General features: G+C 39.4%; 1 protein-coding gene across 1 annotated transcript; it reads left to right on the top strand.

The window, feature by feature from the left end:
- Positions 1–10952: 10952 nt before the first annotated feature.
- Positions 10953–11874, top strand: LOC117273691 (uncharacterized). Its single transcript, XM_033652886.2, has one exon. It carries the CDS (start codon positions 11089–11091, stop codon positions 11647–11649), a length of 561 nt encoding a protein of 186 aa, XP_033508777.1. The 5' UTR covers positions 10953–11088; the 3' UTR covers positions 11650–11874.
- The last annotated feature ends 15414 nt before the right edge of the window (positions 11875–27288 follow it).

Raw genomic sequence — 27288 nt, 5'->3', positions numbered from 1 at the left:
TGATTTGGGATACCCGCCGAAATAGTGTGTGACAATGGGAAATAATTTATCGGCAGCAAAGTGACGAAATTCCTCAAAGACCACAAAACAAAAAGGATATTAACAACACCGTATCACCCTAGTGGAAACGGATAGGCCGAATCGACAAACAAGACTATCATTCAAAACCTAAAGAAAAGGTTGAAAGACGCTAAGGGAAAATGAAGAGAAATTCTACCCGAAGTTCTTTGGGAATATCGAACAACATCAAAGTCTAGTACGGGGGCAACCCCATTCTCCTTAGTATATGGCTCTGAAGCCTTGATTCCAGTCGAAGTCGGGGAACCCAGTGCCAGGTTTCGATATACAACAGAAGATTCAAATCATGAGGCTATGGATACTAGCCTCGAATTATTTGATGAAAAACGAGAAGCCGCTCTCGTCCGATTGGCCGCCCAAAAGCAGCGGATAGAAAGATATTATAATCGAAGGACCAACCTTCGACATTTTAAAATCAAGGACTTAGTGCTAAGGAAAGTCACCCTCAACACCCGAAATCCAAATGAAGGGAAACTGGGTCCTAACTGGGAATGACCATATCAGGTTCTCGAAATCTTCGGTAAAGGATCCTACAAGCAGTGTGATAAACGGCAAACAACTACCAAGCAATTGGAATGTGTCGCACCTAAAACGGTACTACTGATAAGGTACGACCCTCCCATTCTCATTTATATTTCGAAACTAACCCTTACAGAAGTTCGACCAGGAACAAGGACGGATCGTCCTACCCGAAGCCTTTAGGCCTGAAAGCACGCGTTACACTCTTTTTCCTTTAAACCGGTTTTATCCCAAATGAGTTTTTCGACAAGGTTTTTAATGAGGCAACTATTGATCGTGCTAACTTAGAACAATTCAATAGTATCCAAGGGCTCTTTACAATCAACCTCAAATATTGGGGGACATTACCATTGAATATATCAAGTTCGATGCAAGGAAGTTACTTCATGACAACATGGTTTCGATAAGGAAAATTGTAAGAGCCAAATGGTCAAAACGAACCATGCCCGTATAGTTTGCTTGATCCATGGTACAAAACACTAACACATGTTTAATGACATAAAGAGAAGTTTCTCCTTTACCGATATCTCATATCTCACAATCCATCCTCTATTTCGTTATCTATTATGCAAACAGGCTCGAGGACCGACCATTACCCCATAAATCAGGGACTGCCAACCGAAAAATCAACGAGATCAAGCACCACATAAGCCTAAGGTCTAATCTTATTTCGAGTTCAAGCAATCACTCACTCGACCTCTAAGCCTACTGGCTACAATACTTCGAGTTCGAGCAAAATGCTCACTCGACTATTAAGCCTACGGGCTACAACATTTCGAGTTTGAGCGATCACTCACTCGACTACTAAGCCTAAGGGCTAATCTTATTTCGAGTTTGAGCAATCACTTACTCGACCTCTAAGCCTACGGGCTACATTATATCGAGTTCGAGCAAAATGGTCACTCGACTATTAATACGGGCTACAACATTTTGAGTTCGATCAATCACTCACTCGACTACTAAGCCCAAGGGCTAATCTTATTTCGAGTTCGAGCAATCATTCACTCGACCTCTAAGCCTACGGGCTACATTACTTCGAGTCCGAGCAATATGCTCACTCGACTATTAAGCCTACGGGCTACAGCATTTCGAGTTCGAGCGATCACTCACTTGACTACTAAGCCTAAGGGCTAATCTTATTTCGAGTTCGAGCAATCATTTGCTCGATCTCTAAACCTATGGGCTACATTACTTTGAGTCCGAGCAAAACACTCACTCAACTATTAAGCCTACGGGCTCCAACATTTCAAGTTCGAGTGATCACTCACTCGACTACTAAGCCTAAGGGCTAATCTTATTTCAAGTTAGAGCAATCATTCGGTCGACCACTAGGCCTAAGGGCTATATTACTTCGAGTTCGAGCAAACGCTCACTCGACTACTAAGCCTACGGGCTGTATCATTTCGAGTTCGAGAAATCACTCACTCGACTACTAAGCCTAAGGGCTGTTTTTTATTCAAGTTCGAGTAAACACTCACTCGGTTATAAAAGCTACTAGGTCCGAATTCGCTCAAATTGCATAAAGCCTTACGAAAACCTTCATAAGGCATGAATAAAACAAAATCTTCACAAGGCAAAGAATAAAGCAGAGGAAAGTTGGGATATACCCTTTCGGGATAAACTAAGCCTTCGCTTGTGGCGTTCTCCTCGGTTCGGAGAGCTTTGGGATCGACCCTTACGGATATACCCACCGGTTGTCGACTTCGGTGGGAGGCATCCTCGACCTCCATTAACTCGGGGACTTTGCCTGAATCCTTCTCCAATCCCACCTCAGTCCGAGGTGGAGACGCATGAACCACCATCGATCCAGCTGCCTTTGGGGCATAGATGGTTTTCTTCACTCGGGCCACCAGTACAGACCCATTGTTTTCTTCTTCTTCTTCTTCGTCTTCATCCATTAGACACAAAACTGATTCTATGGTTAAGGGGATGATATTCTTCCTCGTCTTACGAGCCATCCTCGTCTTCGATTTTGGATCTTTGGAAGCAGAATCCCTTTTTCTCTTATTATCCTTCACCGGTTTTGGAATAGAGGTCGAAGCCTCTTCCTCGACGGACGGGGGCCTCAAAACCGCATCTTTTCCCAGGCCTACATACAAGAAAATTGATTTAAGTATGTGGAAAGCATCTCGTTCGAACTACTATAGATACGAGAAAGAAGCTTACCATAATTTTTGGCCTCCTATCCGCCCTTTATCAAATCACGCCACGAGCGCACGGTGTATGTAGAGGTCGAAGCTAGGTCCCGTACCCATTTATTGAGGTCAGGAAATGCACCAGGCATCCAAGGAACTGCTGCATCACAAAAGAGGATATTAGTAAGAAAGAAACAAAGGGGTAAAATAATAGGAGATAACAATAGAGTTACACTTATGCTTCAAGTTCCACTCCTCGGGAAACGACATCTTTTCGGTCGAAATGAGGTCCGAAGTCTTCACTCAAACGAACCTGCCCATCCAACCTCGATCCTTGTCCTCGTCTATGCTCGAGAACAGAACCTTGGTAGCCCGACGCTGAAGTTTTAATAAATCTACCTCGAAAGAGGTAGGGGATGTACAATCGAATGAGATGGTCGAGGGTGAAATACATCCCCTCGATTTTGTTCACAAAGAAACGGATCAAAATAACGATCCGCCAAAAAGATGGATGGATTTGCCTAGGGTTATTTGGTATTGATGGCAGAAATCAATAATAATAGGGTCGAGAGGACCTAACGTGAAAGGGTAAGTATACACACTTAAAAACCCTTTCACGTGAGTGGTAATATCTTCTTCAGGAGACGGGATTACCACTTATTTGTCCTCCCGGTTGCAATCTTTCTTTATCTATTCGAGATGCCCCTCGGTTATCGAACACATTTAATTCTATACTGGGTCACATCGGCCGAGAACTGACGAGCCTTTGTTGACCTTTAAATCAGAGGTAAGAACACACACCTCAGGAACGCACTCCTCAGGTCGTGGCTCCACCGGTGTTTTATCGGCGGCAAACTTGAGGAAGAAGCTTTTTCTTTTTGAGGAACGATTTTTGATGTTTTCACCATTTTGGTTATGAAGATCGAGAATAGAAGAAGATGACAAAGATATGGCATTTTGAAGAAAGGTTTTGCGGTGAAAGTCACAGAAGAAAGGTTTTGCAGTAAAAATCACAGGTTTGCAGATAAACTCAGAAGATGCGAGAAAAAGCTTAGAAAATTCGGAATCTGGAGATATAAAAATGGTAAAAAGAGAAGCTATTTATGGATTGGGGAATGGCGGTTCAATATCAACAGTGGCCGACCACCGTCTGGCATGCATTTAATGCCTTGGTAAACTGAACTGACGGGATAACTAGCACATGCGTCATGGTCGGGCTCGATGCAAACACCGGTATATATTTGATCGAGCCATTGGGAACATCTGTATACGGCCGAAACCTATTTCGGCCTTCGTACAATTGGTCGAGATGGGAACATAATAAATCGAAGAGTGTCTTCATAATTTCGGGATAAGATCTGAAGCCGGGTTACCGAGGTTCGCGTTTCAGGGACCGATCAACACCGAAGCTCGAAGTCTTTATCGATCTTGAGATCCAAAGACCGACCAATGCTGAGCCCGAATCAATACCGGGCCCCGAGTCAAAATCGAGCTCGAGTCAATATCGAGCCTATAGACAAGAGCCGTTACAGCCGTACTAAGAGAGAGAATCTCGATAGAAAAAGGGAAAAAATTAATTTATCATGGTTCTCTACTATGTATTTTTAATTATATTTAAAGTAGGATCCTCCATTATAAGAGTGGTGGCTATTATATCTATAAAGAATCATCCATGAAAGGAGTAATATACTATAACTCAGATATTGTTGATACACTCCCACATTGAGAAATTATCATTTTTGAGCTTTAGGCATTATTTCATTTTGCTTGTTCATAAATCGTCCTCCCTTAAACTTTGTTTGTATTTTCATTCTTTATAGTAAATATTCGATATTCCTATTTACTCTTACGATTTGTGTCAAATTATACCACGTACCCTTAGAACCACGTACAAATCCAACTCTATCCGTTTTTTGGGTAAACAAATAGATTCATTCTTTTTGAAATAGAAGGAATAATAGTGTGGAAAATTTCTCACGTAATAGGCAGGGGGAATTTAAGTAAAGGGAAGGGATTTTATCGAATCTCCTTTATCGAAAATTATACTATACAAGGGTAAAAATGATATTTTTGATAATATGTGAGCTATTGAATTTGTTTTACATGAAGAAAAAATCAAACTATTGTAATAAAGAGGGTTCAAAAGTTGCTTTAGGCCATTCCTCTTCTCATGTCTCCCTGTGTAATATATAGGAGACATTTAATTTTTTTTTAAAAAGAAGGGAGAACGACGTCCTAAATATGCTTATTTGTTGAGAAGAACTACTATTTGGATTAGCTATTTTTTGAACTTTAAACAACTTTCTTCTATTAAAGTTGGAAAATTTGGACCAACGTGACAAATATTTTTGGGGTTCTTGGCTCGACACATTTTTCCATTTCAGTAACGTTCTAGCTTCCATTATTTACTAAGGAGATTTCTGGAACAAGACTTTTGATAGAATTTCTCAAAAAGAAAGAACGACATTGATTTGATAAAGGGTAGATGTCACAACCCGCACTTTTGGGTTGTGATTTCGGCCAAGAACTGGTGAGAAAAGGCTCTTCTGATTGTCTTACGTAGATTTGTCTACTGAGGCAACTTGGGCTTTTTAATTTTAACCATATATAAGAGGGTATAGGTGATGAAAGTTTCGACCTGCCTCCCCCATACGTGCTGCCACCGAGCCGTATTGAATAAGCTACCTTGAGAGGGAGTCTCAAGGGTCTACCTGGATGACTCAAAGGAGTGTTCTAGGTATCCATACGAGTTAGAAAACTTTATGGACGGCGAAATGCCTTCGGGATAGCGTTGGGCATCAAGTAGGCGTTGGAGGCTCGATGTGTGGGACGGCCTGCCCCGCGGGCTGCCGAAATATTGGAAGAGACCTCTGTGCCGATTGGATACTTGATGCACCTATCTTAGGGGCATCACGTGTCGACTTGTGAGCATTACTTGGGTTCAAACATGCAAGCAAGGCTCCGTTGGCCTAAACATGCAGTTGTGGGGCGAAACTGTACTATTCAGGATGGAAGCGTGTCGCGAGGGCTATGTATGGGCATGACACGAAAGACACGAATGACAATGGCCAAGGACTAAAGGTTGCCTTACTCGGGCGAGGCACAAGCTGATTGCGGATAGACTAGGAAAGTGTCAAGTTTGAGGATTGGGTTGTGCACGCGAGAGCGATGCTCAATCTTGGGCTAAGGACAAGATATGTCCTAAGCCAACCCCCAGGGCGCGCATGGATTATGATCCTAAGACGGAAGCTCCAAGACATGTCTAGGGCCAAGTGACTAGGCATCTTACGGGTGGTACAAGTTGGGGCAAGCCTCGTGGACGAGCTCCACCATCAGGCACATGATCATGCTTGAAACCCTGGAAAAGAATGAAGGCTGGCCTGCAGCGAGGGGAACTGCAGATGCTGCATGGGCAAGTCGGTGCCGCTGGCGAGTGTAAGGGAGTCAGCCCGTGACACGTGGTATCAGAGCTGATTCAGGTCATACTATGCCATGACACAATGTCAAGGCAAGGGTGGAGATGGCGAGTGCATTTTGGATGTCAGTGCGGAGATCATGTCAAAGCAGAGATTGATGTCCATATGCCACTAGAGTTCGAGAACCCGATACTGCTGATCGAAGAAAGAAATGGGTGATTCCATTGTCTTTTGAAAGTCTGGTTCCTATTGAATGAGGTGATTTGCCGATGAGTCATATAGTCAAGAGAAGGTCATGTTTGCCAGGTCGTGCAACCATATTGCAACGAGTGGGAGCCATGGACTATAAACATTCGACATGATCATATCGGAGATCTTGCTAAGGATGCGTGCAATGCCTCATTTGAGTGTCTTTCCTATGGGATAGACTTGTGAGCTGCCTGAGGGAATTGCCAAGGTGAGGAGACTGATTCGAGGGTATAACGAAGCTTCTGAATTGGGCGAATTTTCAAGTTAGAAGGTGTCATTCTGGAAAGAGGTACGCCGAATGATCGGGGACCATTGAGAGTCCAAGTGCGAGGCACAACCGAACCGGGAAGCCGTGCTAGCAGGACCCAGAGAGTACCTGTCTATAGGGCAAGTATTGACGTACTACCGGGAGAATTGGGTACTTGCTGAGGAAGTGACAGTTTGAAAACAAAGAGCTTTGTTTGGGAATATGACGATGCTATGACTTAGAGAATGTAGTACTCACCAAGAGTCATCCCAAGAGCTGGCCGAGTGCCAAGTGGGACGACAACGCTAAGAAGTATCCTCCACATTGAGTATGGGAGGATCCGCCTATGTAAGAGGCATAAGGGTGAAGTTGTGAGTCTGGAAGCGAACACATCTTCAAGGTAATGAAGGCAAGGAAAAGCTACGGGAGCGAAAGGCTATTGGAGCTATGCCAGATGGCGTTTTAAGGCTATGTGAGCGATTGAGCTACTAAAGCCACGCCAAAGAGCACGTTGATATGCTTACCATTGAAGGAAAAGCTTCAGACAGACATGAAGGTCTGAGGGTCATAGTGTCATTGACTAGTGTGGGTCAATCACAAAGTTAGACAGCAGAGGGTGCAAGTGCGGAGGCACTTTCCAAGTGAACACCGAATGGAGGTGAAGTGCAGAGGCACGCTTAGAAGATACTTGGGGAGAAGTGCAAGGGGCACAACTCCAAGTTGAACAGGACTTCGAAGAAGTCCGACCCACAGGACCAAGGGATCCACAATGTACATACCTGAGGGGTAGACTCTGGGATGTCGTAGGCGATGATGTGTCATCGGGGACGATTACATAATGAGTGTGGGAGGATGTCACAACCGCACTTTGAGGTTGTGATTTCGGCCAAGAACTTATAAGAAAAGGCTCTTCTGATTGTCTGACGTAGATCTGTCTACTCAGGCAACTTGGGCTTTTTAATTTTAAGCATATATAAGGGGGTATAGGTGATGAAAGCTCCGACCTGCCTCCCCCATACGTGCGGCAACCGAGCCGTATTGAATGATCTACCTTGAGGGGGAACCTCAAGGTCTTGCCTGGATGACTCAAAGGAGTGTCCTAGGTATCCATATGAGTTAGGGAACTCTATGGACGGCGCAACGCCTTCGGGCTAGCGTTGGGCATCAAGTAGGGGTTGGAGGCTCGATGTGTGGGACGGCCTGCCCCGCGGGCTACCGAAATGTTGGAAGAGACCTCTGTGCCGATTGGATACTTGATGCACATATCCTAGGGGAATCATGTATCGACTTGTGAGCATGGCTTGGGTTCAACCATGCAAGCAAGGGTCCGTTGACCTAAACGTGCAGTTGTGGGGCGACACTGCACTATTCAGGATGGAAGCATGTCACGAGGGCTATGTATGGGCATGGTGACCAGACGTCTTACGGGCGTCACAAGTTGGGGCGAGCCTCATGGGCGAGCTCCACCAGCAGGCACAGGATCGTGCTTGAAAACTTGAGAAAGGATGAAGGCTGGCCTGCAGCGAGGGGAACTGCAAGCGCCGCATGGGCAAGTATGTGCCGCTGGCGGGCGTAAGGGAGTCGGCCCGTGACACATGGTATCAGAGCTGATTCAGACCAAACTATGCCATGAAACAATGTCAAGGCAAGGGTGGAGATGGCAAGTTCATTTTGGATGTCAGTGCGGAGATCATGTCAAAGCAGAGATTGATGTTCATATGCCACCGGAGTTCGAGAATCCGATACTGCTGGTCGAAGAAAGAAATGGGTGGTTCCATTGTCTTTCGAAAGTCTGGTTCCTATTGATTGAGGTAATATGCCGATGAGTAAGATAGTCAAGAGAAAGTCGTGTTTTCCAGGTCGTGCAACCATATTGCAAAGAGTGGGAGCCATGGACTATAAATATTCGGCATGATCATAGCGGAGATCTTGCTAAGGATGCGTGCAACACATCATTTGAGTGTCTTTCCTACGGGATAGACTTGTGAGTTGCCTGAGGGAATTTTGCCAAAGTGAGGAGATGGATTCGAGGGTATAGTGAAGCTTCTGAATTGGGCGAATTTCCAAGTTAGAAGGTGTCATTCTGGAAAGAGGTACGCCGAATGATCGGGGACCGTTGAGAGTCCAAGTGCGAGGCACAACCGAACCGGGAAGCCGTGCTAGCAGGACCCAGAGAGTACCTGTCTATAGGGCAAGTATTGACGTACTACCGGGAGCATTGGGTACTTGCTGAGGAAGTGACAGTTGGAAAACAAAGAGCTTTGTTAAGGAATGCGGCGATGCTATGACTTTGAGAGTGTAGTACTCACCAAGTGTCGTCCCAAGAGCTGGGCGAATGCCAAGTGGGACGACAACGCTAAGAAGTATCCTCCACATTGAGTGTGGGAGGATCCGCCTATGCAAGAGGCATACGGGCGAAGTTGTGAGTTTGGAAGCTAACACATCTTCAAGGTAATGAAGGCAAGGAAAAGCTACAGGAGCGAAAGGCTACTGGAGCTATGCCGGAGGACGTTTTAAGGTTATGTGAGCGATTGAGCTACTAAAGTTGCGCCAAAGAGCACGTTGATATGCTTACCATTGAAGGGAAAGCTTCAGACGGACATGAAGGCCGTGAGGGTCATGGTGTGATTGACTAGTGTGGGTCAATCTCAAAGTTAGACACCAGAGGGTACAAGTGCGGAGGCACTTTCCAAGTGAACACCGAATGGAGGTGAAGTGCAGAGGCACGCTTAGAAGATACTTGGGGGAGAAGTGCAAGGGGCACAACTTCAAGTTGAGCAGGACTTCGAGGAAGTCCGACCCACAGGATCAATGGAGCCACAATGTACATACCTGAGGGGGCAGACTCCGGGATGTCATGGATCATGATGTATCACAGGGGACGATGACATAATGAGTGTGGGAGGATGTCACAACCCACGCTTTGGGGTTGTGATTTCGGCCAAGAACTGGTGAGAAAAGGCTCTTCTGATTGTCTTACGTAGATCTGTCTACTCAGGCAACTTAGGCTTTTTAATTTTAAGCTTATATAAGGGGGTATAGGTGATGAAAGCTCCGACCTGTCTCCCCCATACGTGCTGCCACCGAGCTGTATTGAATGAGCTACCTTGAGGGGGAACCTCAAGGGCCTGCCTGGATGACTCAAAGGTGTGTCCTAGGTATCCATATGAGTTAGGGAACTCTATGGACGGCGCAACGCCTTCGGGCTAGTGTTGGGCATCAAGTAGGCATTAGAGGCTCGATGTGTGGGATGGCCTGCCCCGCGGGCTGCCGAAATGTTAGAAGAGACCTCCGTGCTGATTGGATACTTGATGCACCTATCTTAGGGGCATCATGTGTCGACTTGTGAGCATGAGTTGGGTTCAACCATGCAAGCAACGGTCCGTTGGCCTAAACATGCAGTTGTGGGGCGACACTGCACTATTCGGGATGGAAGCGTGTCGCGAGGGCTATGTATGGGCATGGCACGAAAGTCGCGCATGACAATGGCCAAGGACTAAAGGTTTCCTTACTCTGGCGAGGCACAAGCCGGTTGCGGATGCACTAGGCAAGTGCCAAGTTTGAGGATTGAGTTGTGCACGCGAGAGCGATGCTCAGTCTTGGGCGAAGGACAAGACATGTCCTAAGCCAACCCCCAGGGCGCGCATAGATTATGATCCTAAGACGGAAGCGCCACGACATGTCTAGGGCCAAGTGCCTAGACGTCTTACGGGCGACACAAGTTGGGACGAGCTCCACCATCAGGCACAAGCTCGTGCTTGAAAACCTGGGAAAGGATGAAGGCTGGCCTGCAGCGAGGGGAACTGCAGGCGCCGCACAGGCAAGTCGGTGCCGCTGGCGAGCGTAAAGGAGTCGGCCCGTGACAATAGGAGTATTATTTATCTGCCAATAGACGAAGATGAAAATTAATGGCAATGTCCGACTTGAATCATGCCCGAGCCTCACCAATCCAAGAAAGAAAGATAATTCAAAGTGTAGACTGATGTTACTTTTGGGTATAAAGAGAGGCCATCAAGAATATATATACAAAAAAAAATTAAGTCTTAAAGCAAATAAGATATGCAAAATGCAATTCTTACATATATTTTTTAATTTCTTAAATTTAAATTTTGTGTCTAGTCTAATTAATAAAATGGAAGAAGGTTTATTACACTTGCATGTCATAATATGCTTTACCTCATTACTTTTTTTTTCGTGACAAATCGAAGCTGGATGTATCATATAATAAATTGGATAAAGACAAGTAACAACCTTTTTACACTCTTCATCTTTCTTTATAAATAAGAAGGTTGGCCCCTACCCCTACCACAGTACCACTACCACCTGTCTGTCGACCTGAAACTATAATTCGATTGTCTCATCAACCAACCAACCTACCTCTATATCAAGCCATCTCCAACATTCATACATCCTTTTAAATAAAGAAGGAAAAATAACACCAAAAATGGACAAGATTATGAAATCCCAAGTTCTAAAGTTTTTACTCATAGCCACCCTTCTACTCATAACTCCTCTATTATCCTCATCTCAAAGAACTCCTTATCTCTATTTCATAGTTAACCTTCTCATCATCTCCTTAGGTGCTGAAGCTGGCCTCATTTCCTCCAAATCCCCACATGACAACAACTCTTCATCTCCTGATATTATTATTAAACAACAACAACAACAACAAATAATTTCCCCTAGCGTTACAAAAGTAGTTGAAAAATGTGCTTCTGAGAAAATAGTTGGGGTTACAAAAGTACTGGAGAATGATGCAGTGAAATTACTAGAATGTCCTTCAACACCAAGCTTGTTTTTCATTGCAAGTAACGAGGATAGTGAAGCAAAAGATCATGAGATCGTAAAGGAAGAATTCTTAGAAGATGAGGAGATTAGGGAGATAAGCGAGCAAGAGTTGTTTAATAAAGCTGAAACATTTATTGGGAATTTCTACATGCAGTTGAAAATGCAACGAGAAGAATCTTGGCAGAGACTTCATGATTTCTCTCAAAGAGCCTTTTAATTAAGTATATTCGTTAGTTCTTTGTTTACACCGTATTATTAAAAGTGATTTTTCTTCTTTTTTTTGTGGGTATTAGGTGTTGAATTATTGAAGGGAGTGAGATTTACTTTAGGGAAGTACCTAGCATTGTACATCTATATAAAAGATAAAGGGAGATTTGGAATTTAGAATTACTTGTACTTAAATGTTGTTTATTATATTTATATAATCTCAATTGGAGGAGTACCTGCTATTGTATATTTAAATTTGCCGCATTTGCATTTTCAGAGTTATAATCTCATTACACTTGCACATTATCGTACAGAAATATTTTATATGCTTTTTTTTTTTTTTTGCTATTTTCGAGGACTCATTCCTACCTATTCTGACCCAACAAACTGCAGTAAAACTAACGAGTTTTCACTTAATCTTTTTACATCTTCAGGGTATGTTTGCTTTCCATAGAAAAAAAATTATACCGCCGAAGAGCCCATTATCAATTAGCACTTGGGTATGGGGCAACTGAAAGCCCTGCTAGAACATTATGGGGTCATTTGGTAGGATGTATTAGGGAAAATAATGTATCTATTAGCTTTGGCATTATTAATCTTTGATAGTAATATTTTTTAACTTATGTATAATATTAATTATATACCGTATTCAATATTATTCTTATACATAGCAAATTATGGTTTAGTAATACCATAATTTTTAATACATGGATAAATATGTATAAAGATAGAACTGTCCTTTCAAAACCCTTAATACACCAAACCAAACAACCGATAAAAAATACTCCCACCATAACTAATTCGAGCATTACTAATCTCAATATTATTAATACACTTTATTCAATACTTTTCTTATGTATCCTACCAAACGGCCCCTAAAGGTATTGAGGAAACCCTTCCTAGAAAGTGTGCCTCTAATACATGGAGGTAGTTGCTATACTGATCTATTTGGTTGTGCAACGATAGATTTGGCAGTAGTTAGCTGTGCGACCTGTGTCTAGTTATACTCAGCGGAGTGTCGAAAGCGGGTTCGGTCAAAATCAGTAGCTTTGATTCGAACATTGTATTTGTCTTAAAAATTTATTAAATATATATAAATTATTAATTTAGAACACAGTAACTTAACAGCTTGTTTGGATGGTTGTTACCCATCGTTTTATAATGTATTGTATTGTATTTGTATTATATTGTATTGTATCGTTTTATAAATACAATGTTTGGATAGATTGTATTATTTTTTGTTGTTAAATAACATTTTGTTATTTTGTTTGACTGTATCGTATTGTATTGTAACTGATAAGTTTACTAAAATACCCTCAATTATTTAAATATTAAAATTATCATGAATTACACAAAAAATAATTTAAGAAAATCCCCTTCTACTAATTTATCACCAAATATGTCTTTAACTATCACTAAAAAAAAATAAAGAACTATGATAAAGAAAGGAATGAGAATTGGCAGAACAAAGAATTGAAGTTAATGTAATTATAATTGGAGTCAAAATCACATTAGAAGAAAAAACAAAATAAAAAGAAGGTAAAACCTATATCTTTTATGTTGGAGTTAGAAGCGGCAGAAGTTCTGAAAAAAAGGGGACTAAGACAAAGTATGTTATATGTTTGAGATTTGGAGTTAAAATAAAAAAAGGTAAAGGGTAAAATAGAATTATGGAGTAATAAGTTAGGGCATAATTGAAAAAAAAAATAGAAAACAATCTCACCACACCAAATGTTGTTTAAAAAAATGAGACTTTTCATTGTTCCGAAACAATGGATTTAACAATACAATACAACCAATTTTAATGAAACAATCAAAACAAACATTGTTTTGAGATAACAATACAATACGATACAATGGGTAACAACCATCCAAACAAGCTGTAAAACGATATAGAATTACGAACCCATAAGCTTGAAATCGTGAATCTACCTCTGGTTGTACCGTGGTTTTGTAATGTTTCATTGGTGATTAGTAAGAGTATTTAATTACCAAAAAGAACATTAACTAACTTATTAGAAACTAAAACAAGTAGTTCAACGCTAACATATTGACAGGTAGGGGTGTACATGAACCGAGTTGGTTCAAATTTTATCAAAACCAAACCAAACCAAATCAATTATATCGATTTGGATTGGTTCGGTTTTGTCGGATTTTTCGGAATTTTTTGTTACATGAATATTATTTCAATCTTGCATTATTAAAGTTATAGATAAAATTTCGATAAGTGAATATATGTTAACTAAAAATAATAAAAAAATAACAAACATATGATCTATTAAAGTGATCTTATGGGAGAATTATTGTTAGTAACACATAATAGTTTATTTTCTTAGTCGCCTACCAATAATTTTTTGTTGATGTACGCTTTCAGTGTTAATAAAATTTAATAATTAAACATAATAATCAATATGATACCTAAATAATGATATGTTCTATGTAATTTTAGATTATCGAAATACCACTTCAAATTTGAAAAACATATAATAAATCTTGACATATGAATATGAAAGAACAAAGACATGATTGACGCATTTCAATAACACATAATAAGAAAGTGATACAATCTATTATTTAAAGTAAATAAAAATGAATGCACTTTATAGTTCTATTAAATATTATATCCCATGAGAGAATATCAAATATTTCTAGACATTTTTAAATAAAATTCTATATAAAGTCTTAAAATTATATATAAAAAACTATATATCCATATGTCGGTTTGGTTCGGGTTTCTTTTACTCAATACCAAACCAAATCAAATCAAACCTAGTCGGATTTTTTAATCGATTTGATTTGATTTTTCGATTTGATACGGTTTTTTGGTTCGGTTTGTTTACCCCTATTGACAGGTATCAAAATCTCTACTCTATTTATCCCTAGAAGTTGATTCAAAGGCAACCTGTAGTAAATGAAAGTAGGATTTAACTCATATATACAGATAATGTAAATAATTTTTATATTGTAAGTTTATTTTACCTGTAGCAAAATATGTAACTTGCCATAATTTTTCATGTTACGTTATTCGTCCTAATTTTTCTGGAATATGATAGATAGAGGTGACCTCATAGTCTTAATTTGACATCTTATCTTTATTACTATGCTGTTATTCTATGTGCAGTTAACTTGAGCAGCATCTTATTCGTTCAAAATTCCATTCAGATCCTATGGATTCCCTACAACTTGCTCAAACTTTAGAGCAACTTGTGTTTGTGTTTTAGTCTACAAATCTTCTGAAGACCCTGTTGGAGTTTCTTTAAGGAAAAAAATCTCATCTTTAGAAATTTTATTTGCTAATAAACTGTTTTACCATAAGAATATAAGATGATAACGACATGATATCGTCATTCTTTATTAGGATTTGTAAGGTAGTCCTTTGGACTAATGCACCTTACCGCAGTTTGCTAATTGGAATTATTGTTCTTGGAATATATTGCTCTGCAGCATCTCATCACAACTTGTTTCCTTCTCAATATATTTTAATTTATATGCACTTACAGTGGAAAAATATTTTTATACTAGCAAGTTAACTAAAAATAATATAAGTAATCGTCCATAAAACGAAGAATTAGTAACATTAACATTATTTTGTATGCATGAGTTAAATCCTTCTCAGTATTTTTCATTTCATGGTAAGCAAAATGTTGGCTAAGCAGAAACAGAGACGATATTGTCTTTTTCGTTTTTCTTTCTTTTTATAAGAATTCAAATTCCAATTTGCACGTTTTGGCCTGTGAAGAAAGGATGCTTATTAGTGCTTACTCAGCTTGATTATATCCTTATCTCCGTTCTCTTGTTTGCCCCTTTATATCTGATGCTTATATGACTCTTTCCGATGCTAAAAGCCGTAAGCTAGCCATTTGTTTCCCTTTTTCAGAAAATGATTTAACTTATACACACCAACTATATAATTGATTTTAACTATTATTATAACAAGTTATCTGCTTAAATTTTATATTACGTAATTAGGTTTATTACAGAGAGTTACTCATTGTTGTAAATTATCTTAACTTGATGCTGTAAAAAAAATTAGTAGATATTATCGATGCACAAAAATACTCTTTGAAGAAAATAGTAGTTTGACACCTTGAACTGCCATACCGATCAAGTGGGATATCTTTTTAGCAAGTGCAAAATCAAGACCTGTCTAATTTTGCAACCTAGATTGATTTTAATCTTTTACTCTCCTCGTTCAAGTTTGATCTTATTTGTCATTATTTTAAATTTAAATAGCAAAGGAAACAACCAAAAATTAGAAATATAGAGCATCACTTTAGAAAATAAGAACTACAGGATCACTGTTAGTCCCGCCAATATTGCTGTATTTGTAAATAATAATTCTGCAAAATATAAGTTATCGTAATGAAACAGTAATTAATTCGAGCCCACTGAATTCACAGTATTTCCTTAAGGAATTTAATCCCTTCCTAGTACCCAAGGTAATGGATTATTTCCTCCCAGGATAGAACGAATCACACACTGGCGTAGCGGTACCTCAAACCCCAGTGTTTCAGCAAACACAAAGTTCGGTAGCAAATCACACTTACAATTGCTTTGTTTGAAGTTAAAACAATGCAGAACGAAGGTGATTCCTAAACGTGTCATCCTGTAGATACACTTTTTGATATACCCCGTATCAAATTTAGAAATCATTAAAAAGCTTTAATGCTTTATCCTTGGTACTGAACATTATCTCATCACGAGAACGGACTAAAATTTTATTTGACAATGTTGAACCGTCATTAATGACTTTGTTTGATCTCCTTGAACCTAGATCTTGGGATCTCCAGTCTTCTAGGTAGAGTTACCGCCACAATGACTTGTTCTCGGCCATAGCCCTATTCCCCTTGATGATTTCTCAACTACCTCTCTAGTTAGGCCTTTTGTAAGTGGATCCGACACATTATCACTTGACTTTACATAGTCAATCGTGATAATTCCTCTAGAGAGTAATTGCCTAACGGTTTTATGTCTTCGTCGTATATGACGAGATTTACCGTTATACATAACGCTCCCAGCCCTTCCAATTGCCGCTTGACTATCACAATGTATGCATATTGGTGCCAACGGTTTGGGCCAAAATGGAATGTCTTCCAAGAAATTCCGGAGCCATTCAGCTTCTTCACCGGCTTTATCTAAGGCTATGAATTCAGCCTCCATTGTAGAGCGGGCAATACATGTTTGTTTGGACGACTTCCAAGATACCGCTCCTCCACCAATAGTGAATACATATCCACTCGTGGACTTAGAATCAGTTGAACCGGTGATCCAATTTGCATCACAGTATCCCTCAATCACCGCAGGGAAATTACTGTAGTGCAATTCAAAGTTCTGGGTATGTTCTAAATATCCCAAAACTCGTTTCATTGCCATCCAATGAGATTGGCCTGGATTGCTCGTATATCGACTCAGTTTACTTATAGCACAAGCTATATCTGGCCGTGTACAATTCATGATATATATTAAGCATCCCAACACACGAGCATAATCCAATTGTGATATGCTTTGGCCTTTATTCTTTGCTAATGCAAGATTCACGTCAATTGGAGTCTTTGCAATTTTAAAGCCCAAGTGCTTGAATTTTTCAAGTACTATCTTAATATAATGAGATTGTGACAATGCCAGACCTTGAAGAGTCTTATGGATCTTAATTCCCAGAATTAAATCAGCAACTCCCAAGTCTTTCATATCAAACTTGCTATTGAGCATACGCTTAGTAGCATTTATGTCGGTAATGTCATTACTCATTATCAGCATATCATCCACATATAGGCAAACAATGACTATGTGATTTGGAATAATTTTTAATGTACACATATTTATCACATTCATTTATCTTAAAACCATTTGACAACATTGTTTGGTCAAATTTTGCATGCCATTGTTTGGGTGCTTATTTTAGTCCGTAAAGAGACTTAACAAGTCTACATACCTTCTTTTCTTTACCTGAAACCACAAACCCTTCAGGTTGTTCCATGTAAATTTCTTCCTCCAACTCTCCATTTAAGAAGGTCGTCTTAACATCCATTTGATGAATTTCAAGACCATACACTGCAGCTAATGCTACTAACATCCGTATGGACGTAATTCTTGTAACTGGAGAGTATGTATCAAAGTAGTCTAGACCTTCTCGTTGTCTATACCCTTTGACTACGAGTCTTGCCTTGAATTTATCAATAGTGCCATCATCTTTGATTTTTCTCTTAAAAATCCATTTAGAACCCAAAGGTTTATTTCCAGGAGGAAGATCAACCAATTCCCATGTATGGTTGTTCAATATGGATTCTATTTCACTATTGACTGCCTCTTTCCAAAACAATGATTCCGAAGAAGTCATAGCTTCTTTAAATGTTTGAGGCTCATTCTCCAATAAGAAAGTCACAAAATCTGGTCCAAATGAAGTAGAAGTTCTTTGACGTTTACTACGTCTTGGATCCTCCTGATTACATGTACTTTCTTTTGTTTCTTCCCGAGGTCGTTTAGATCCTTCACCAAACGACTCACATTCCTTTTTATATGGATATATATTTTCAAAGAACTCAGCATTATCTGATTCTATAACCGTATTATTATGAATGTCGGGATTTTTTGATTTATGAACCAGAAATCGATATGCTTTACTATTTGTCGCATATCCTATGAAAACACAATCAACGGTTTTCGGTCCTATCTTTACCCTTTTGGGTTTAGGAACTTGCACTTTTGCCAAACACCCCCACACTTTAAAATAATTCAAGTTGGGCTTCCTTCCTTTCCATTTTTCATATGGAATGGATTGTGTTTTGCTATGGGGCACTCGATTTAATATTCGATTAGCCGTAAGAATGGCTTCCCCCCACAAGTTCTGTGGCAAACCAGAACTTATCAACAACGCATTCATCATCTCCTTTAATGTGCGATTCTTTCTTTCCGTAATCCCATTAGATTGGGGCGTGGAAGGGGCTGTTGTTTGATGAATAATTCCATATTCTAAACATATTTCTTCAAAAGGAGATTCATATTCACCACCCCTATCACTTCTTCTCATTTTTACTTTCTTGTTAAGTTGCGTTTCAACTTCATTTTTGTATTGTCTGAATGCGTCTATTGCTTCATCTTTACTATTCAGTAAGTAAACATAGCAATATCGAGTACCATCGTCAATAAAAGTTATGAAATACTTCTTTCCACCGCGAGATGGTATTGACTTCATGTCACAAATATCTGTGTGAATTAAGTCTTAAGGATTTGAATTCCTTTCAACTGACTTATAAGGATGTTTAACATACTTAGATTCCACACATGTTTGACATTTTGATTTTTCGCATTCAAACTTAGGCAGTACTTCCAAGTTAATCATTTTCCGCAAGATTTTATAATTGACATGACCCAAACGTACATGCCATAAATCATTTGACTCAAGTAAGTAAGAAGAAGCTGAAATATTATTATTGTTGTCCACAACCATTACATTCAGATTGAAAAGGCCCTCGGTGAGGTAACATTTTCCTACAAATATTTCATTCTTACTTATGACAACCTTGTCGGACATAAAAACGCACTTAAAACCGTGCTTAACAAGAAGTCCAGTAGAGACCAAATTCTTTCTCATTTCGGGAACATGAAGGACATTGTTCAAAGTCATGACCTTGCCAGAAGTCATTTTCAGAAATATCTTCTCATATCCTTCAACTTTTGCTGTTGAAGCATTTCCCATATAAACTGTCTCTCCAGGTCCAGCAGGAGCATAAGTAGCAAAAGCTTCTCTAACTGCACAAACATGGCGAGTGGCTCCTGAATCAAACCACCACAGTTTAGGATTTCCCACCAAGTTACATTCAGAAAGCATGGCACACAAGTTATCAACATCATCATGCTTTACTACCATGTTTGCTTGACCCCTTTTCTTGTCTTTCTTCGGAGCACGACACTCCGTAGATTTGTGTCCGTTTTTCCCACAGTTGTAGCAGTTTCCACTGAACCGCTTCTTGCTTGGGTTGTATTTCGAACCAGAAGCCTTCTTCCTCTTTTTGTTATCTTCAACAATATTTGCTCCCATTATTATTGAAATTCCACGGCCTCTCCTTTCAGCAGCTTTATTATCCTCTTCGATTCTCAACCGAACAATGAGATCTTCAAGGGACATTTCCTTTCGTTTGTGTTTCAAATAATTTTTGAAGTCCTTCCACAATGGAGGCAACTTCTCAATCATTGCTGCTACTTGGAATGCTTCATTGATGACAAGACCTTCTGCAAGTAGATCATGAATAATCACTTGCAATTCCTGGACTTGGGTAATAACAGACTTGCTATCTACCATTTTGTAGTCCAAAACTTTTGCGGCAACGAATTTCTTCATCCCGGCATCTTCAGTTTTATATTTCTTTTCAAGCGCATTCCACAATTCTTTTGACGTTTCCACGCCACTGTATACATTATATAGATTATCATCCAGTCCGCTAAGAATATAATTCTTGCACAAAAAATCAGAATGCTTCCACGCTTCAAGCACGATAAAGCGTTCATTCTCTGGAGTTTTATCTGGCAGATCAGGAACATCTTCCTTGATGAACTTCTGTAGACATAACATAGTTAAGTAGAAGAACATCTTCTGCTGCCAGCGCTTGAAATCAATCCCGGAAAATTTTTCGGGTTTTTCTGCCGGTGCCAACGCCGGTGTTCGGCTTGTCGATGCGTTGGCAGTCACCATCAGAATAGCTTGGTTTTCGCTTTCAGTCGTCATTTTTTCTGTAAAAGAATGACACAAACAAACGTTTAATACACGTTTTCAAACTGGAGTAAAAATCACGTAGATTTTAATCTCCAACAAAACGCCACGAAGGCTTTACTCTCCAAAACGGGAGTACACAAAACCATAAAGGTTTTAGTATGCAGAATAATAAGAATAACACAAATACAGAAATAAAATTAAATTCCTTAAGATTGTTAGTCCCACCAATATTGTTGTATTTGTAAATAATAATTCTGCAAAATATAGGTTATCGTAATGAAATAGTAATTAATTCGAGCCCACTGAATTCACAGTGTTTCTTTAAGGAATTTAATCCCCTCCTACTACCCAAGGTAATGGATTATTTTCTCCCAGGATAGAACGAATCACACACTGGTGTAGCGGTACTTCAAACCCCAGTGTTTCAGCGAACACAAAGTTCGGTAGCAAATCACACTTACAGTTGCTTTGTTTGAAGTTAAAACAATGCAGAACGAAGGAGTAGAAACTTAGAAAATCGTATAGAAATGCTGAGAGGAAGGAGTGCAATGTATAGCTAAATTTGTTGAGCGATTTCAGTTTTGTGTCTTGTGTATTGTGTGTGTCTTTCTTCAACAGCTGCTGCACATCTATATAGCAGTCAGTGTTGAAGAAGAACAATCGTCCACCCTCCATGGTGGAGCAAGCATTAGCTTGTTTGTGGAGCAAGCACTTGTTTGTGGAGCAAGCACATTCATGGTGGGAAGAGCATTAGGCGGCTGCCTGGTGGTCAATACACGGATTGGAAAATATCCGTTAAAATGCGAATAATCTTACGTTAATATTTACTATTAACAAATAAATTTGGTCCAAAAAATTAATCAATCAATCGATCATTTGACCAAATCCAAATCCAAATCCGAAGCCGAAGCTGAAGCCGAAGTCGTAGCCGTAGCCGAAGCCGAGCCGAGCGAGCGAGCGACGACGACGGCGCCAGGCTTGCTTTTTTCTTAACTCTTTAAGAGCTACAAGAAGAGAAATTATATATATATACCCACCAAAAATCTTTTCCTCTTCCAATATGGGACAATGTCTCATTGTCAAGGGGGGGAAACTTAAACTTTTACTCAAAAATTTCATTTTTCCTCCATTTCCCATTCACCCTCATTTTAAGACTATTTCATCTTAAAAACAAAAAACCTCAACAATCCCCCACATGAATGGGGAATGGCTATATCACGGAAGTATGCATGAAAAAACTGTGTGATTTACAAGCAAGGAATAATCGCATCTAGATAAATAGGTTTCCCTTTGAACTTTCCGTAGTAAACTTATGTTGGATATACTCGGTCAATCGGTACATTTGATATCTTTGAACCGTCGATCTTTGGTGTATACCTAGACAACCATAAGTCACACAATCAACCCTTAACCGTCTTTGGTTCTCATTGTTGTGTTCGTTTCAGCCATGAACACCGCCTGGCTTCATAAGTGCGTAAAGAACTGGCCTTACAAAGTTCTCCTTGAAGCGGCTAACACTTCACACTTACATAGGTGACTCCTAAACGTGTCATCCTGTAGATACACTTTTTGATATACCCCGTATCAAATTTAGAAATCATTAAAAAGCCTTAATGCTTTATCCTTGGTACTGAACATTGTCTCATCACGAGAACGGACTAAAATTTTATTTGGCAATGTTGAACCGTCATTAATGACTTTGTTTGATCTCCTTGAACCTAGATCTTGGGATCTCCAGTCTTCTAGTAGAGTTACCGCCACAATGACTTGTTCTCGGCCATAGCCCCATTCCCCTTGATCATTTCTCAACTACCTCTCTAGTTAGGCCTTTTGTAAGTGGATCCGACACATTATCACTTGACTTTACATAGTCAATCGTGATAATTCCTCTAGAGAGTAATTGCCTAACGGTTTTATGTCTTCGTCGTATATGACGAGATTTACCGTTATACATAACGCTCCCAGCCCTTCCAATTGCCGCTTGACTATCACAATGTATGCATATTGGTGCCAACGGTTTGGGCCAAAATGGAATGTCTTCCAAGAAATTCCGGAGCCATTCAGCTTCTTCACCGGCTTTATCTAAGGCTATGAATTCAGCCTCCATTGTAGAGCGGGCAATACATGTTTGTTTGGACGACTTCCAAGATACCGCTCCTCCACCAATAGTGAATACATATCCACTCGTGGACTTAGAATCAGTTGAACCGGTGATCCAATTTGCATCACAGTATCCCTCAATCACCGCAGGGAATTTACTGTAGTGCAAGTCAAAGTTCTGGGTATGTTCTAAATATCCCAAAACTCGTTTCATTGCCATCCAATGAGATTGGCCTGGATTGCTCGTATATCGACTCAGTTTACTTATAGCATAAGCTATATCTGGTCGTGTACAATTTATGATATACATTAAGTATCCCAACACACGAGCATAATCCAATTGTGATATGCTTTGGCCTTTATTCTTTGCTAATGCAAGATTCACGTCAATTGGAGTCTTTGCAATTTTAAAGCCCAAGTGCTTGAATTTTTCAAGTACTGTCTTAATATAATGAGATTGTGACAATGCCAGACCTTGAGGAGTCTTATGGATCTTAATTCCCAGAATTAAATCAGCAACTCCCAAGTCTTTCATATCAAACTTGCTATTGAGCATACGCTTAGTAGCATTTATGTTGGCAATGTCATTACTCATTATCAGCATATCATCCACATATAGGCAAACAATGACTATGTGATTTGGAACATTTTTAATGTACACACATTTATCACATTCATTTATCTTAAAACCATTTGACAACATTGTTTGGTCAAATTTCGCATGCCATTGTTTGGGTGCTTGTTTTAGTCCGTAAAGAGACTTAACAAGTCTACATACCTTCTTTTCTTTACCTGGAACCACAAACCCTTCAGGTTGTTCCATGTAAATTTCTTCCTCCAACTCTCCATTTAAGAAGGCCGTCTTAACATCCATTTGATGAATTTCAAGACCATACACTGCAGCTAATGCTACTAACATCCGTATGGACGTAATTCTTGTAACTGGAGAGTATGTATCAAAGTAGTCTAGACCTTCTCGTTGTCTATACCCTTTGACTACGAGTCTTGCCTTGAATTTATCAATAGTGCCATCATCTTTGATTTTTCTCTTAAAAATCCATTTAGAACCCAAAGGTTTATTTTCAGGAGGAAGATCAACCAATTCCCATGTATGGTTGTTCAATATGGATTCTATTTCACTATTGACTGCCTCTTTCCAAAACAATGGCATGCGATGAAGTCATAGCTTCTTTAAATGTTTGAGGCTCATTCTCCAATAAGAAAGTCACAAAATCTGGTCCAAATGAAGTAGAAGTTCTTTGACGTTTACTACATCTTGGATCCTCCTGATTACATGTACGTTCTTTTGTTTCTTCCCGAGGTCATTTAGATCCTTCACCAAATGACTCACATTTCTTTTTATACGGATATTTTCCAATCCGTGTATTGACCACCAAGCAGCCGCCTAATGCTCTTCCCACCATGAATGTGCTTGCTCCACAAATAAGCTAATGCTTGCTCCACCGTGGAGGGTGGACGATTGTTCTTCTTCAACACTGGCTGCTATATATATGTGCAGCAGCTGTTGAAGAAAGACACACACAATACATAAGACACAAAACTGAAATCGCTCAACAGATTTGGCTATACATTGCACTCCTTCCTCTCAGCATTTCCATACGATTTTCTGAGTTTCTACTCCTTCGTTCTGCATTGTTTTAACTTCAAACAAAGCAACTGTAAGTGTGATTTGCTACCGAACTTTGTGTTCGCTGAAACACTGGGGTTTGAAGTACCGCTACACCAGTGTGTGATTCGTTCTATCCTGGGAGGAAATAATCCATTACCTTGGGTACTAGGAGGGGATTAAATTCCTTAAGGAAACACTGTGAATTCAGTGGGCTCGAATTAATTACTGTTTCATTACGATAACTTATATTTTGCAGAATTATTATTTACAAATACAGCAATATTAGCGGGACTAACAATCTTAAGGAATTTAATTTTATTTCTGTATTTGTGTTATTCTTATTATTCTGCAAACTAAAACCTTTGTGGTTTTGTGTACTCCCGTTTTGGAGAGTAAAGCCTTCATGGCGTTTTGTTGGAGATTAAAATCTACGTGATTTTTACTTCAGTTTGAAAACGTGTATTAAACGTTTGTTTGTGTCATTCTTTTACAGAAAAAATAACGACTGAAAGCGAAAACCAAGCTATTCCGATGGTGACTGCCAACGCATCGACAAGCCGAACACCGGCGTTGGCACCGGCAGAAAAACTCAGAAAATTTTCCGAGATTGATTTCAAGCGCGGGCAGCAGAAGATGTTCTTCTACTTAACTACGTTATGTCTACAGAAGCTCATCAAGGAAGATGTTCCTGATCTGCCAGATAAAACTCCAGAGAATGAACGCTTTATCGTGCTTGAAGCGTGGAAGCATTCTGATTTTTTGTGCAAGAATTATATTTTTAGCGGACTGGATGATAATCTGTATAATGTATACAGTATCGTGGAAAGGTCAAAAGAATTGTGGAATGCACTTGAAAAGAAATATAAAACTGAAGATGCCGGGATGAAGAAATTTGTTGCCGCAAAATTTTTGGACTACAAAATGGTAGATAGCAAGTCTGTTATTACCCAAGTCCAGGAATTGCAAGTGATTATTCATGATCTACTTGCTGAAGGTCTTGTCATCAATGAAACATTCCAAGTAGCAGCAATGACTGAGAAGTTCCCTCCGTTGTGGAAGGACTTCAAAAATTATTTGAAACACAAACGAAAGGAAATGTCCCTTGAAGATCTCATTGTTCGGTTGAGAATCGAAGAGGACAATAAAGCTGCTGAAAGGAGAGGCCGTGGAAATTCAACAATAATGGGAGCAAATATTGTTGAAGATAACAAAAAGAGGAAGAAGGCTTCTGGTCCAAAATACAACCCAAGCAAGAAGCGGTTCAGTGGAAACTGCTACAACTGTGGGAAAAACGGACACAAATCTACGGAGTGTCGTGCTCCGAAGAAAGACAAGAAAAGGGGTCAAGCAAACATGGTAGTAAAGCATGATGATGTTGATAACTTGTGTGCCATGCTTTCTGAATGTAACTTGGTAGGAAATCCTAAACTGTGGTGGTTTGATTCAGGAGCCACTCGCCATGTTTGTGCAGTTAGAGAAGCTTTTGCTACTTATGCTCCTGCTGGACCCGGAGAGATAGTTTATATAGGAAATGCTTCAACAGCAAAAGTTGAAGGATATGGGAAGATATTTCTAAAAATGACTTCTGGCAAGGTCATGACTTTGAACAATGTCCTTCATGTTCCCGAAATGAGAAAGAATTTAGTCTCTACTGGACTTCTTGTTAAGCACGATTTTAAGTGCATTTTTGTGTCCGACAAGGTTGTCATAAGTAAGAATGAAATATTTGTAGGAAAAGGTTACCTCACCGAGGGCCTTTTCAATCTGAATGTAATGGTTGTGGAAAACAATAATAATATTTTAGCTTCTTCTTACTTACTTGAGTCAAATGATTTATGGCATGTACATTTGGGTCATGTCAATTATAAAATCTTGCGGAAAATGATTAACTTGGAAGTACTGCCTAAGTTTGAATGCGAAAAATCAAAATGTCAAACATGTGTGGAATCTAAGTATGTTAAACATCCTTATAAGTCAGTTGAAAGGAATTCAAATCCTTAAGACTTAATTCACACAGATATTTGTGACATGAAGTCAATACCATCTCGCGGTGGAAAGAAGTATTTCATAACTTTTATTGACGATGGTACTCGATATTGCTATGTTTACTTACTGAATAGTAAAGATGAAGCAATAGACGCATTCAGACAATACAAAAATGAAGTTGAAACGCAACTTAACAAGAAAGTAAAAATGAGAAGAAGTGATAGGGGTGGTGAATATGAATCTCCTTTTGAAGAAATATGTTTAGAATATGGAATTATTCATCAAACAACAGCCCCTTCCACGCCCCAATCTAATGGGATTACGGAAAGAAAGAATCGCACATTAAAGGAGATGATGAATGCGTTGTTGATAAGTTCTGGTTTGCCACAGAACTTGTGGGGGGAAGCCATTCTTACGGCTAATCGAATATTAAATCGAGTGCCCCATAGCAAAACACAATCCATTCCATATGAAAAATGGAAAGGAAGGAAGCCCAACTTGAATTATTTTAAAGTGTGGGGGTGTTTGGCAAAAGTGCAAGTTCCTAAACCCAAAAGGGTAAAGATAGGACCGAAAACCGTTGATTGTGTTTTCATAGGATATGCGACAAATAGTAAAGCATATCGATTTCTGGTTCATAAATCAGAAAATCCCGACATTCATAATAATACAGTTATAGAATCAGATAATGCTGAGTTCTTTGAAAATATATATCCGTATAAAAAGGAATGTGAGTCGTTTGGTGAAGGATCTAAACGACCTCGGGAAGAAATAAAAGAAAGTATATGTAATTAGGAGGATCCAAGACGTAGTAAACGTCAAAGAATGTCTACTTCATTTGGATCAGATTTTGTGACTTTCTTATTGGAGAATGAGCCTCAAACATTTAAAGAAGCTATGACTTCTTCGCATGCCATTGTTTTGGAAAGAGGCAGTCAATAGTGAAATAGAATCCATATTGAACAACCATACATGGGAATTGGTTGATCTTCCTCCTGGAAATAAACCTTTGGGTTCTAAATGGATTTTTAAGAGAAAAATCAAAGATGATGGCACTAATGATAAATTCAAGGCAAGACTCGTAGTCAAAGGGTATAGACAACGAGAAGGTCTAGACCACTTTGATATATACTCTCCAGTTACAAGAATTACGTCCATACGGATGTTAGTAGCATTAGCTGCAGTGTATGGTCTTGAAATTCATCAAATGGATGTTAAGACGG

This window comes from Nicotiana tomentosiformis, chromosome 7 (assembly GCF_000390325.3).
Source record: "Nicotiana tomentosiformis chromosome 7, ASM39032v3, whole genome shotgun sequence".
NCBI lineage: Eukaryota > Viridiplantae > Streptophyta > Magnoliopsida > Solanales > Solanaceae > Nicotiana > Nicotiana tomentosiformis.
Note: the sequence above shows the minus strand (reverse complement) of the source record. Positions and strands in the feature narration are given on the sequence as shown.

Coding starts and splice junctions, on each gene's coding strand:
- LOC117273691 (XM_033652886.2), top strand. CDS start 11,089: ATGGACAAGATTATGAAATCCCAAGTTCTAAAGTTTTTACTCATAGCC.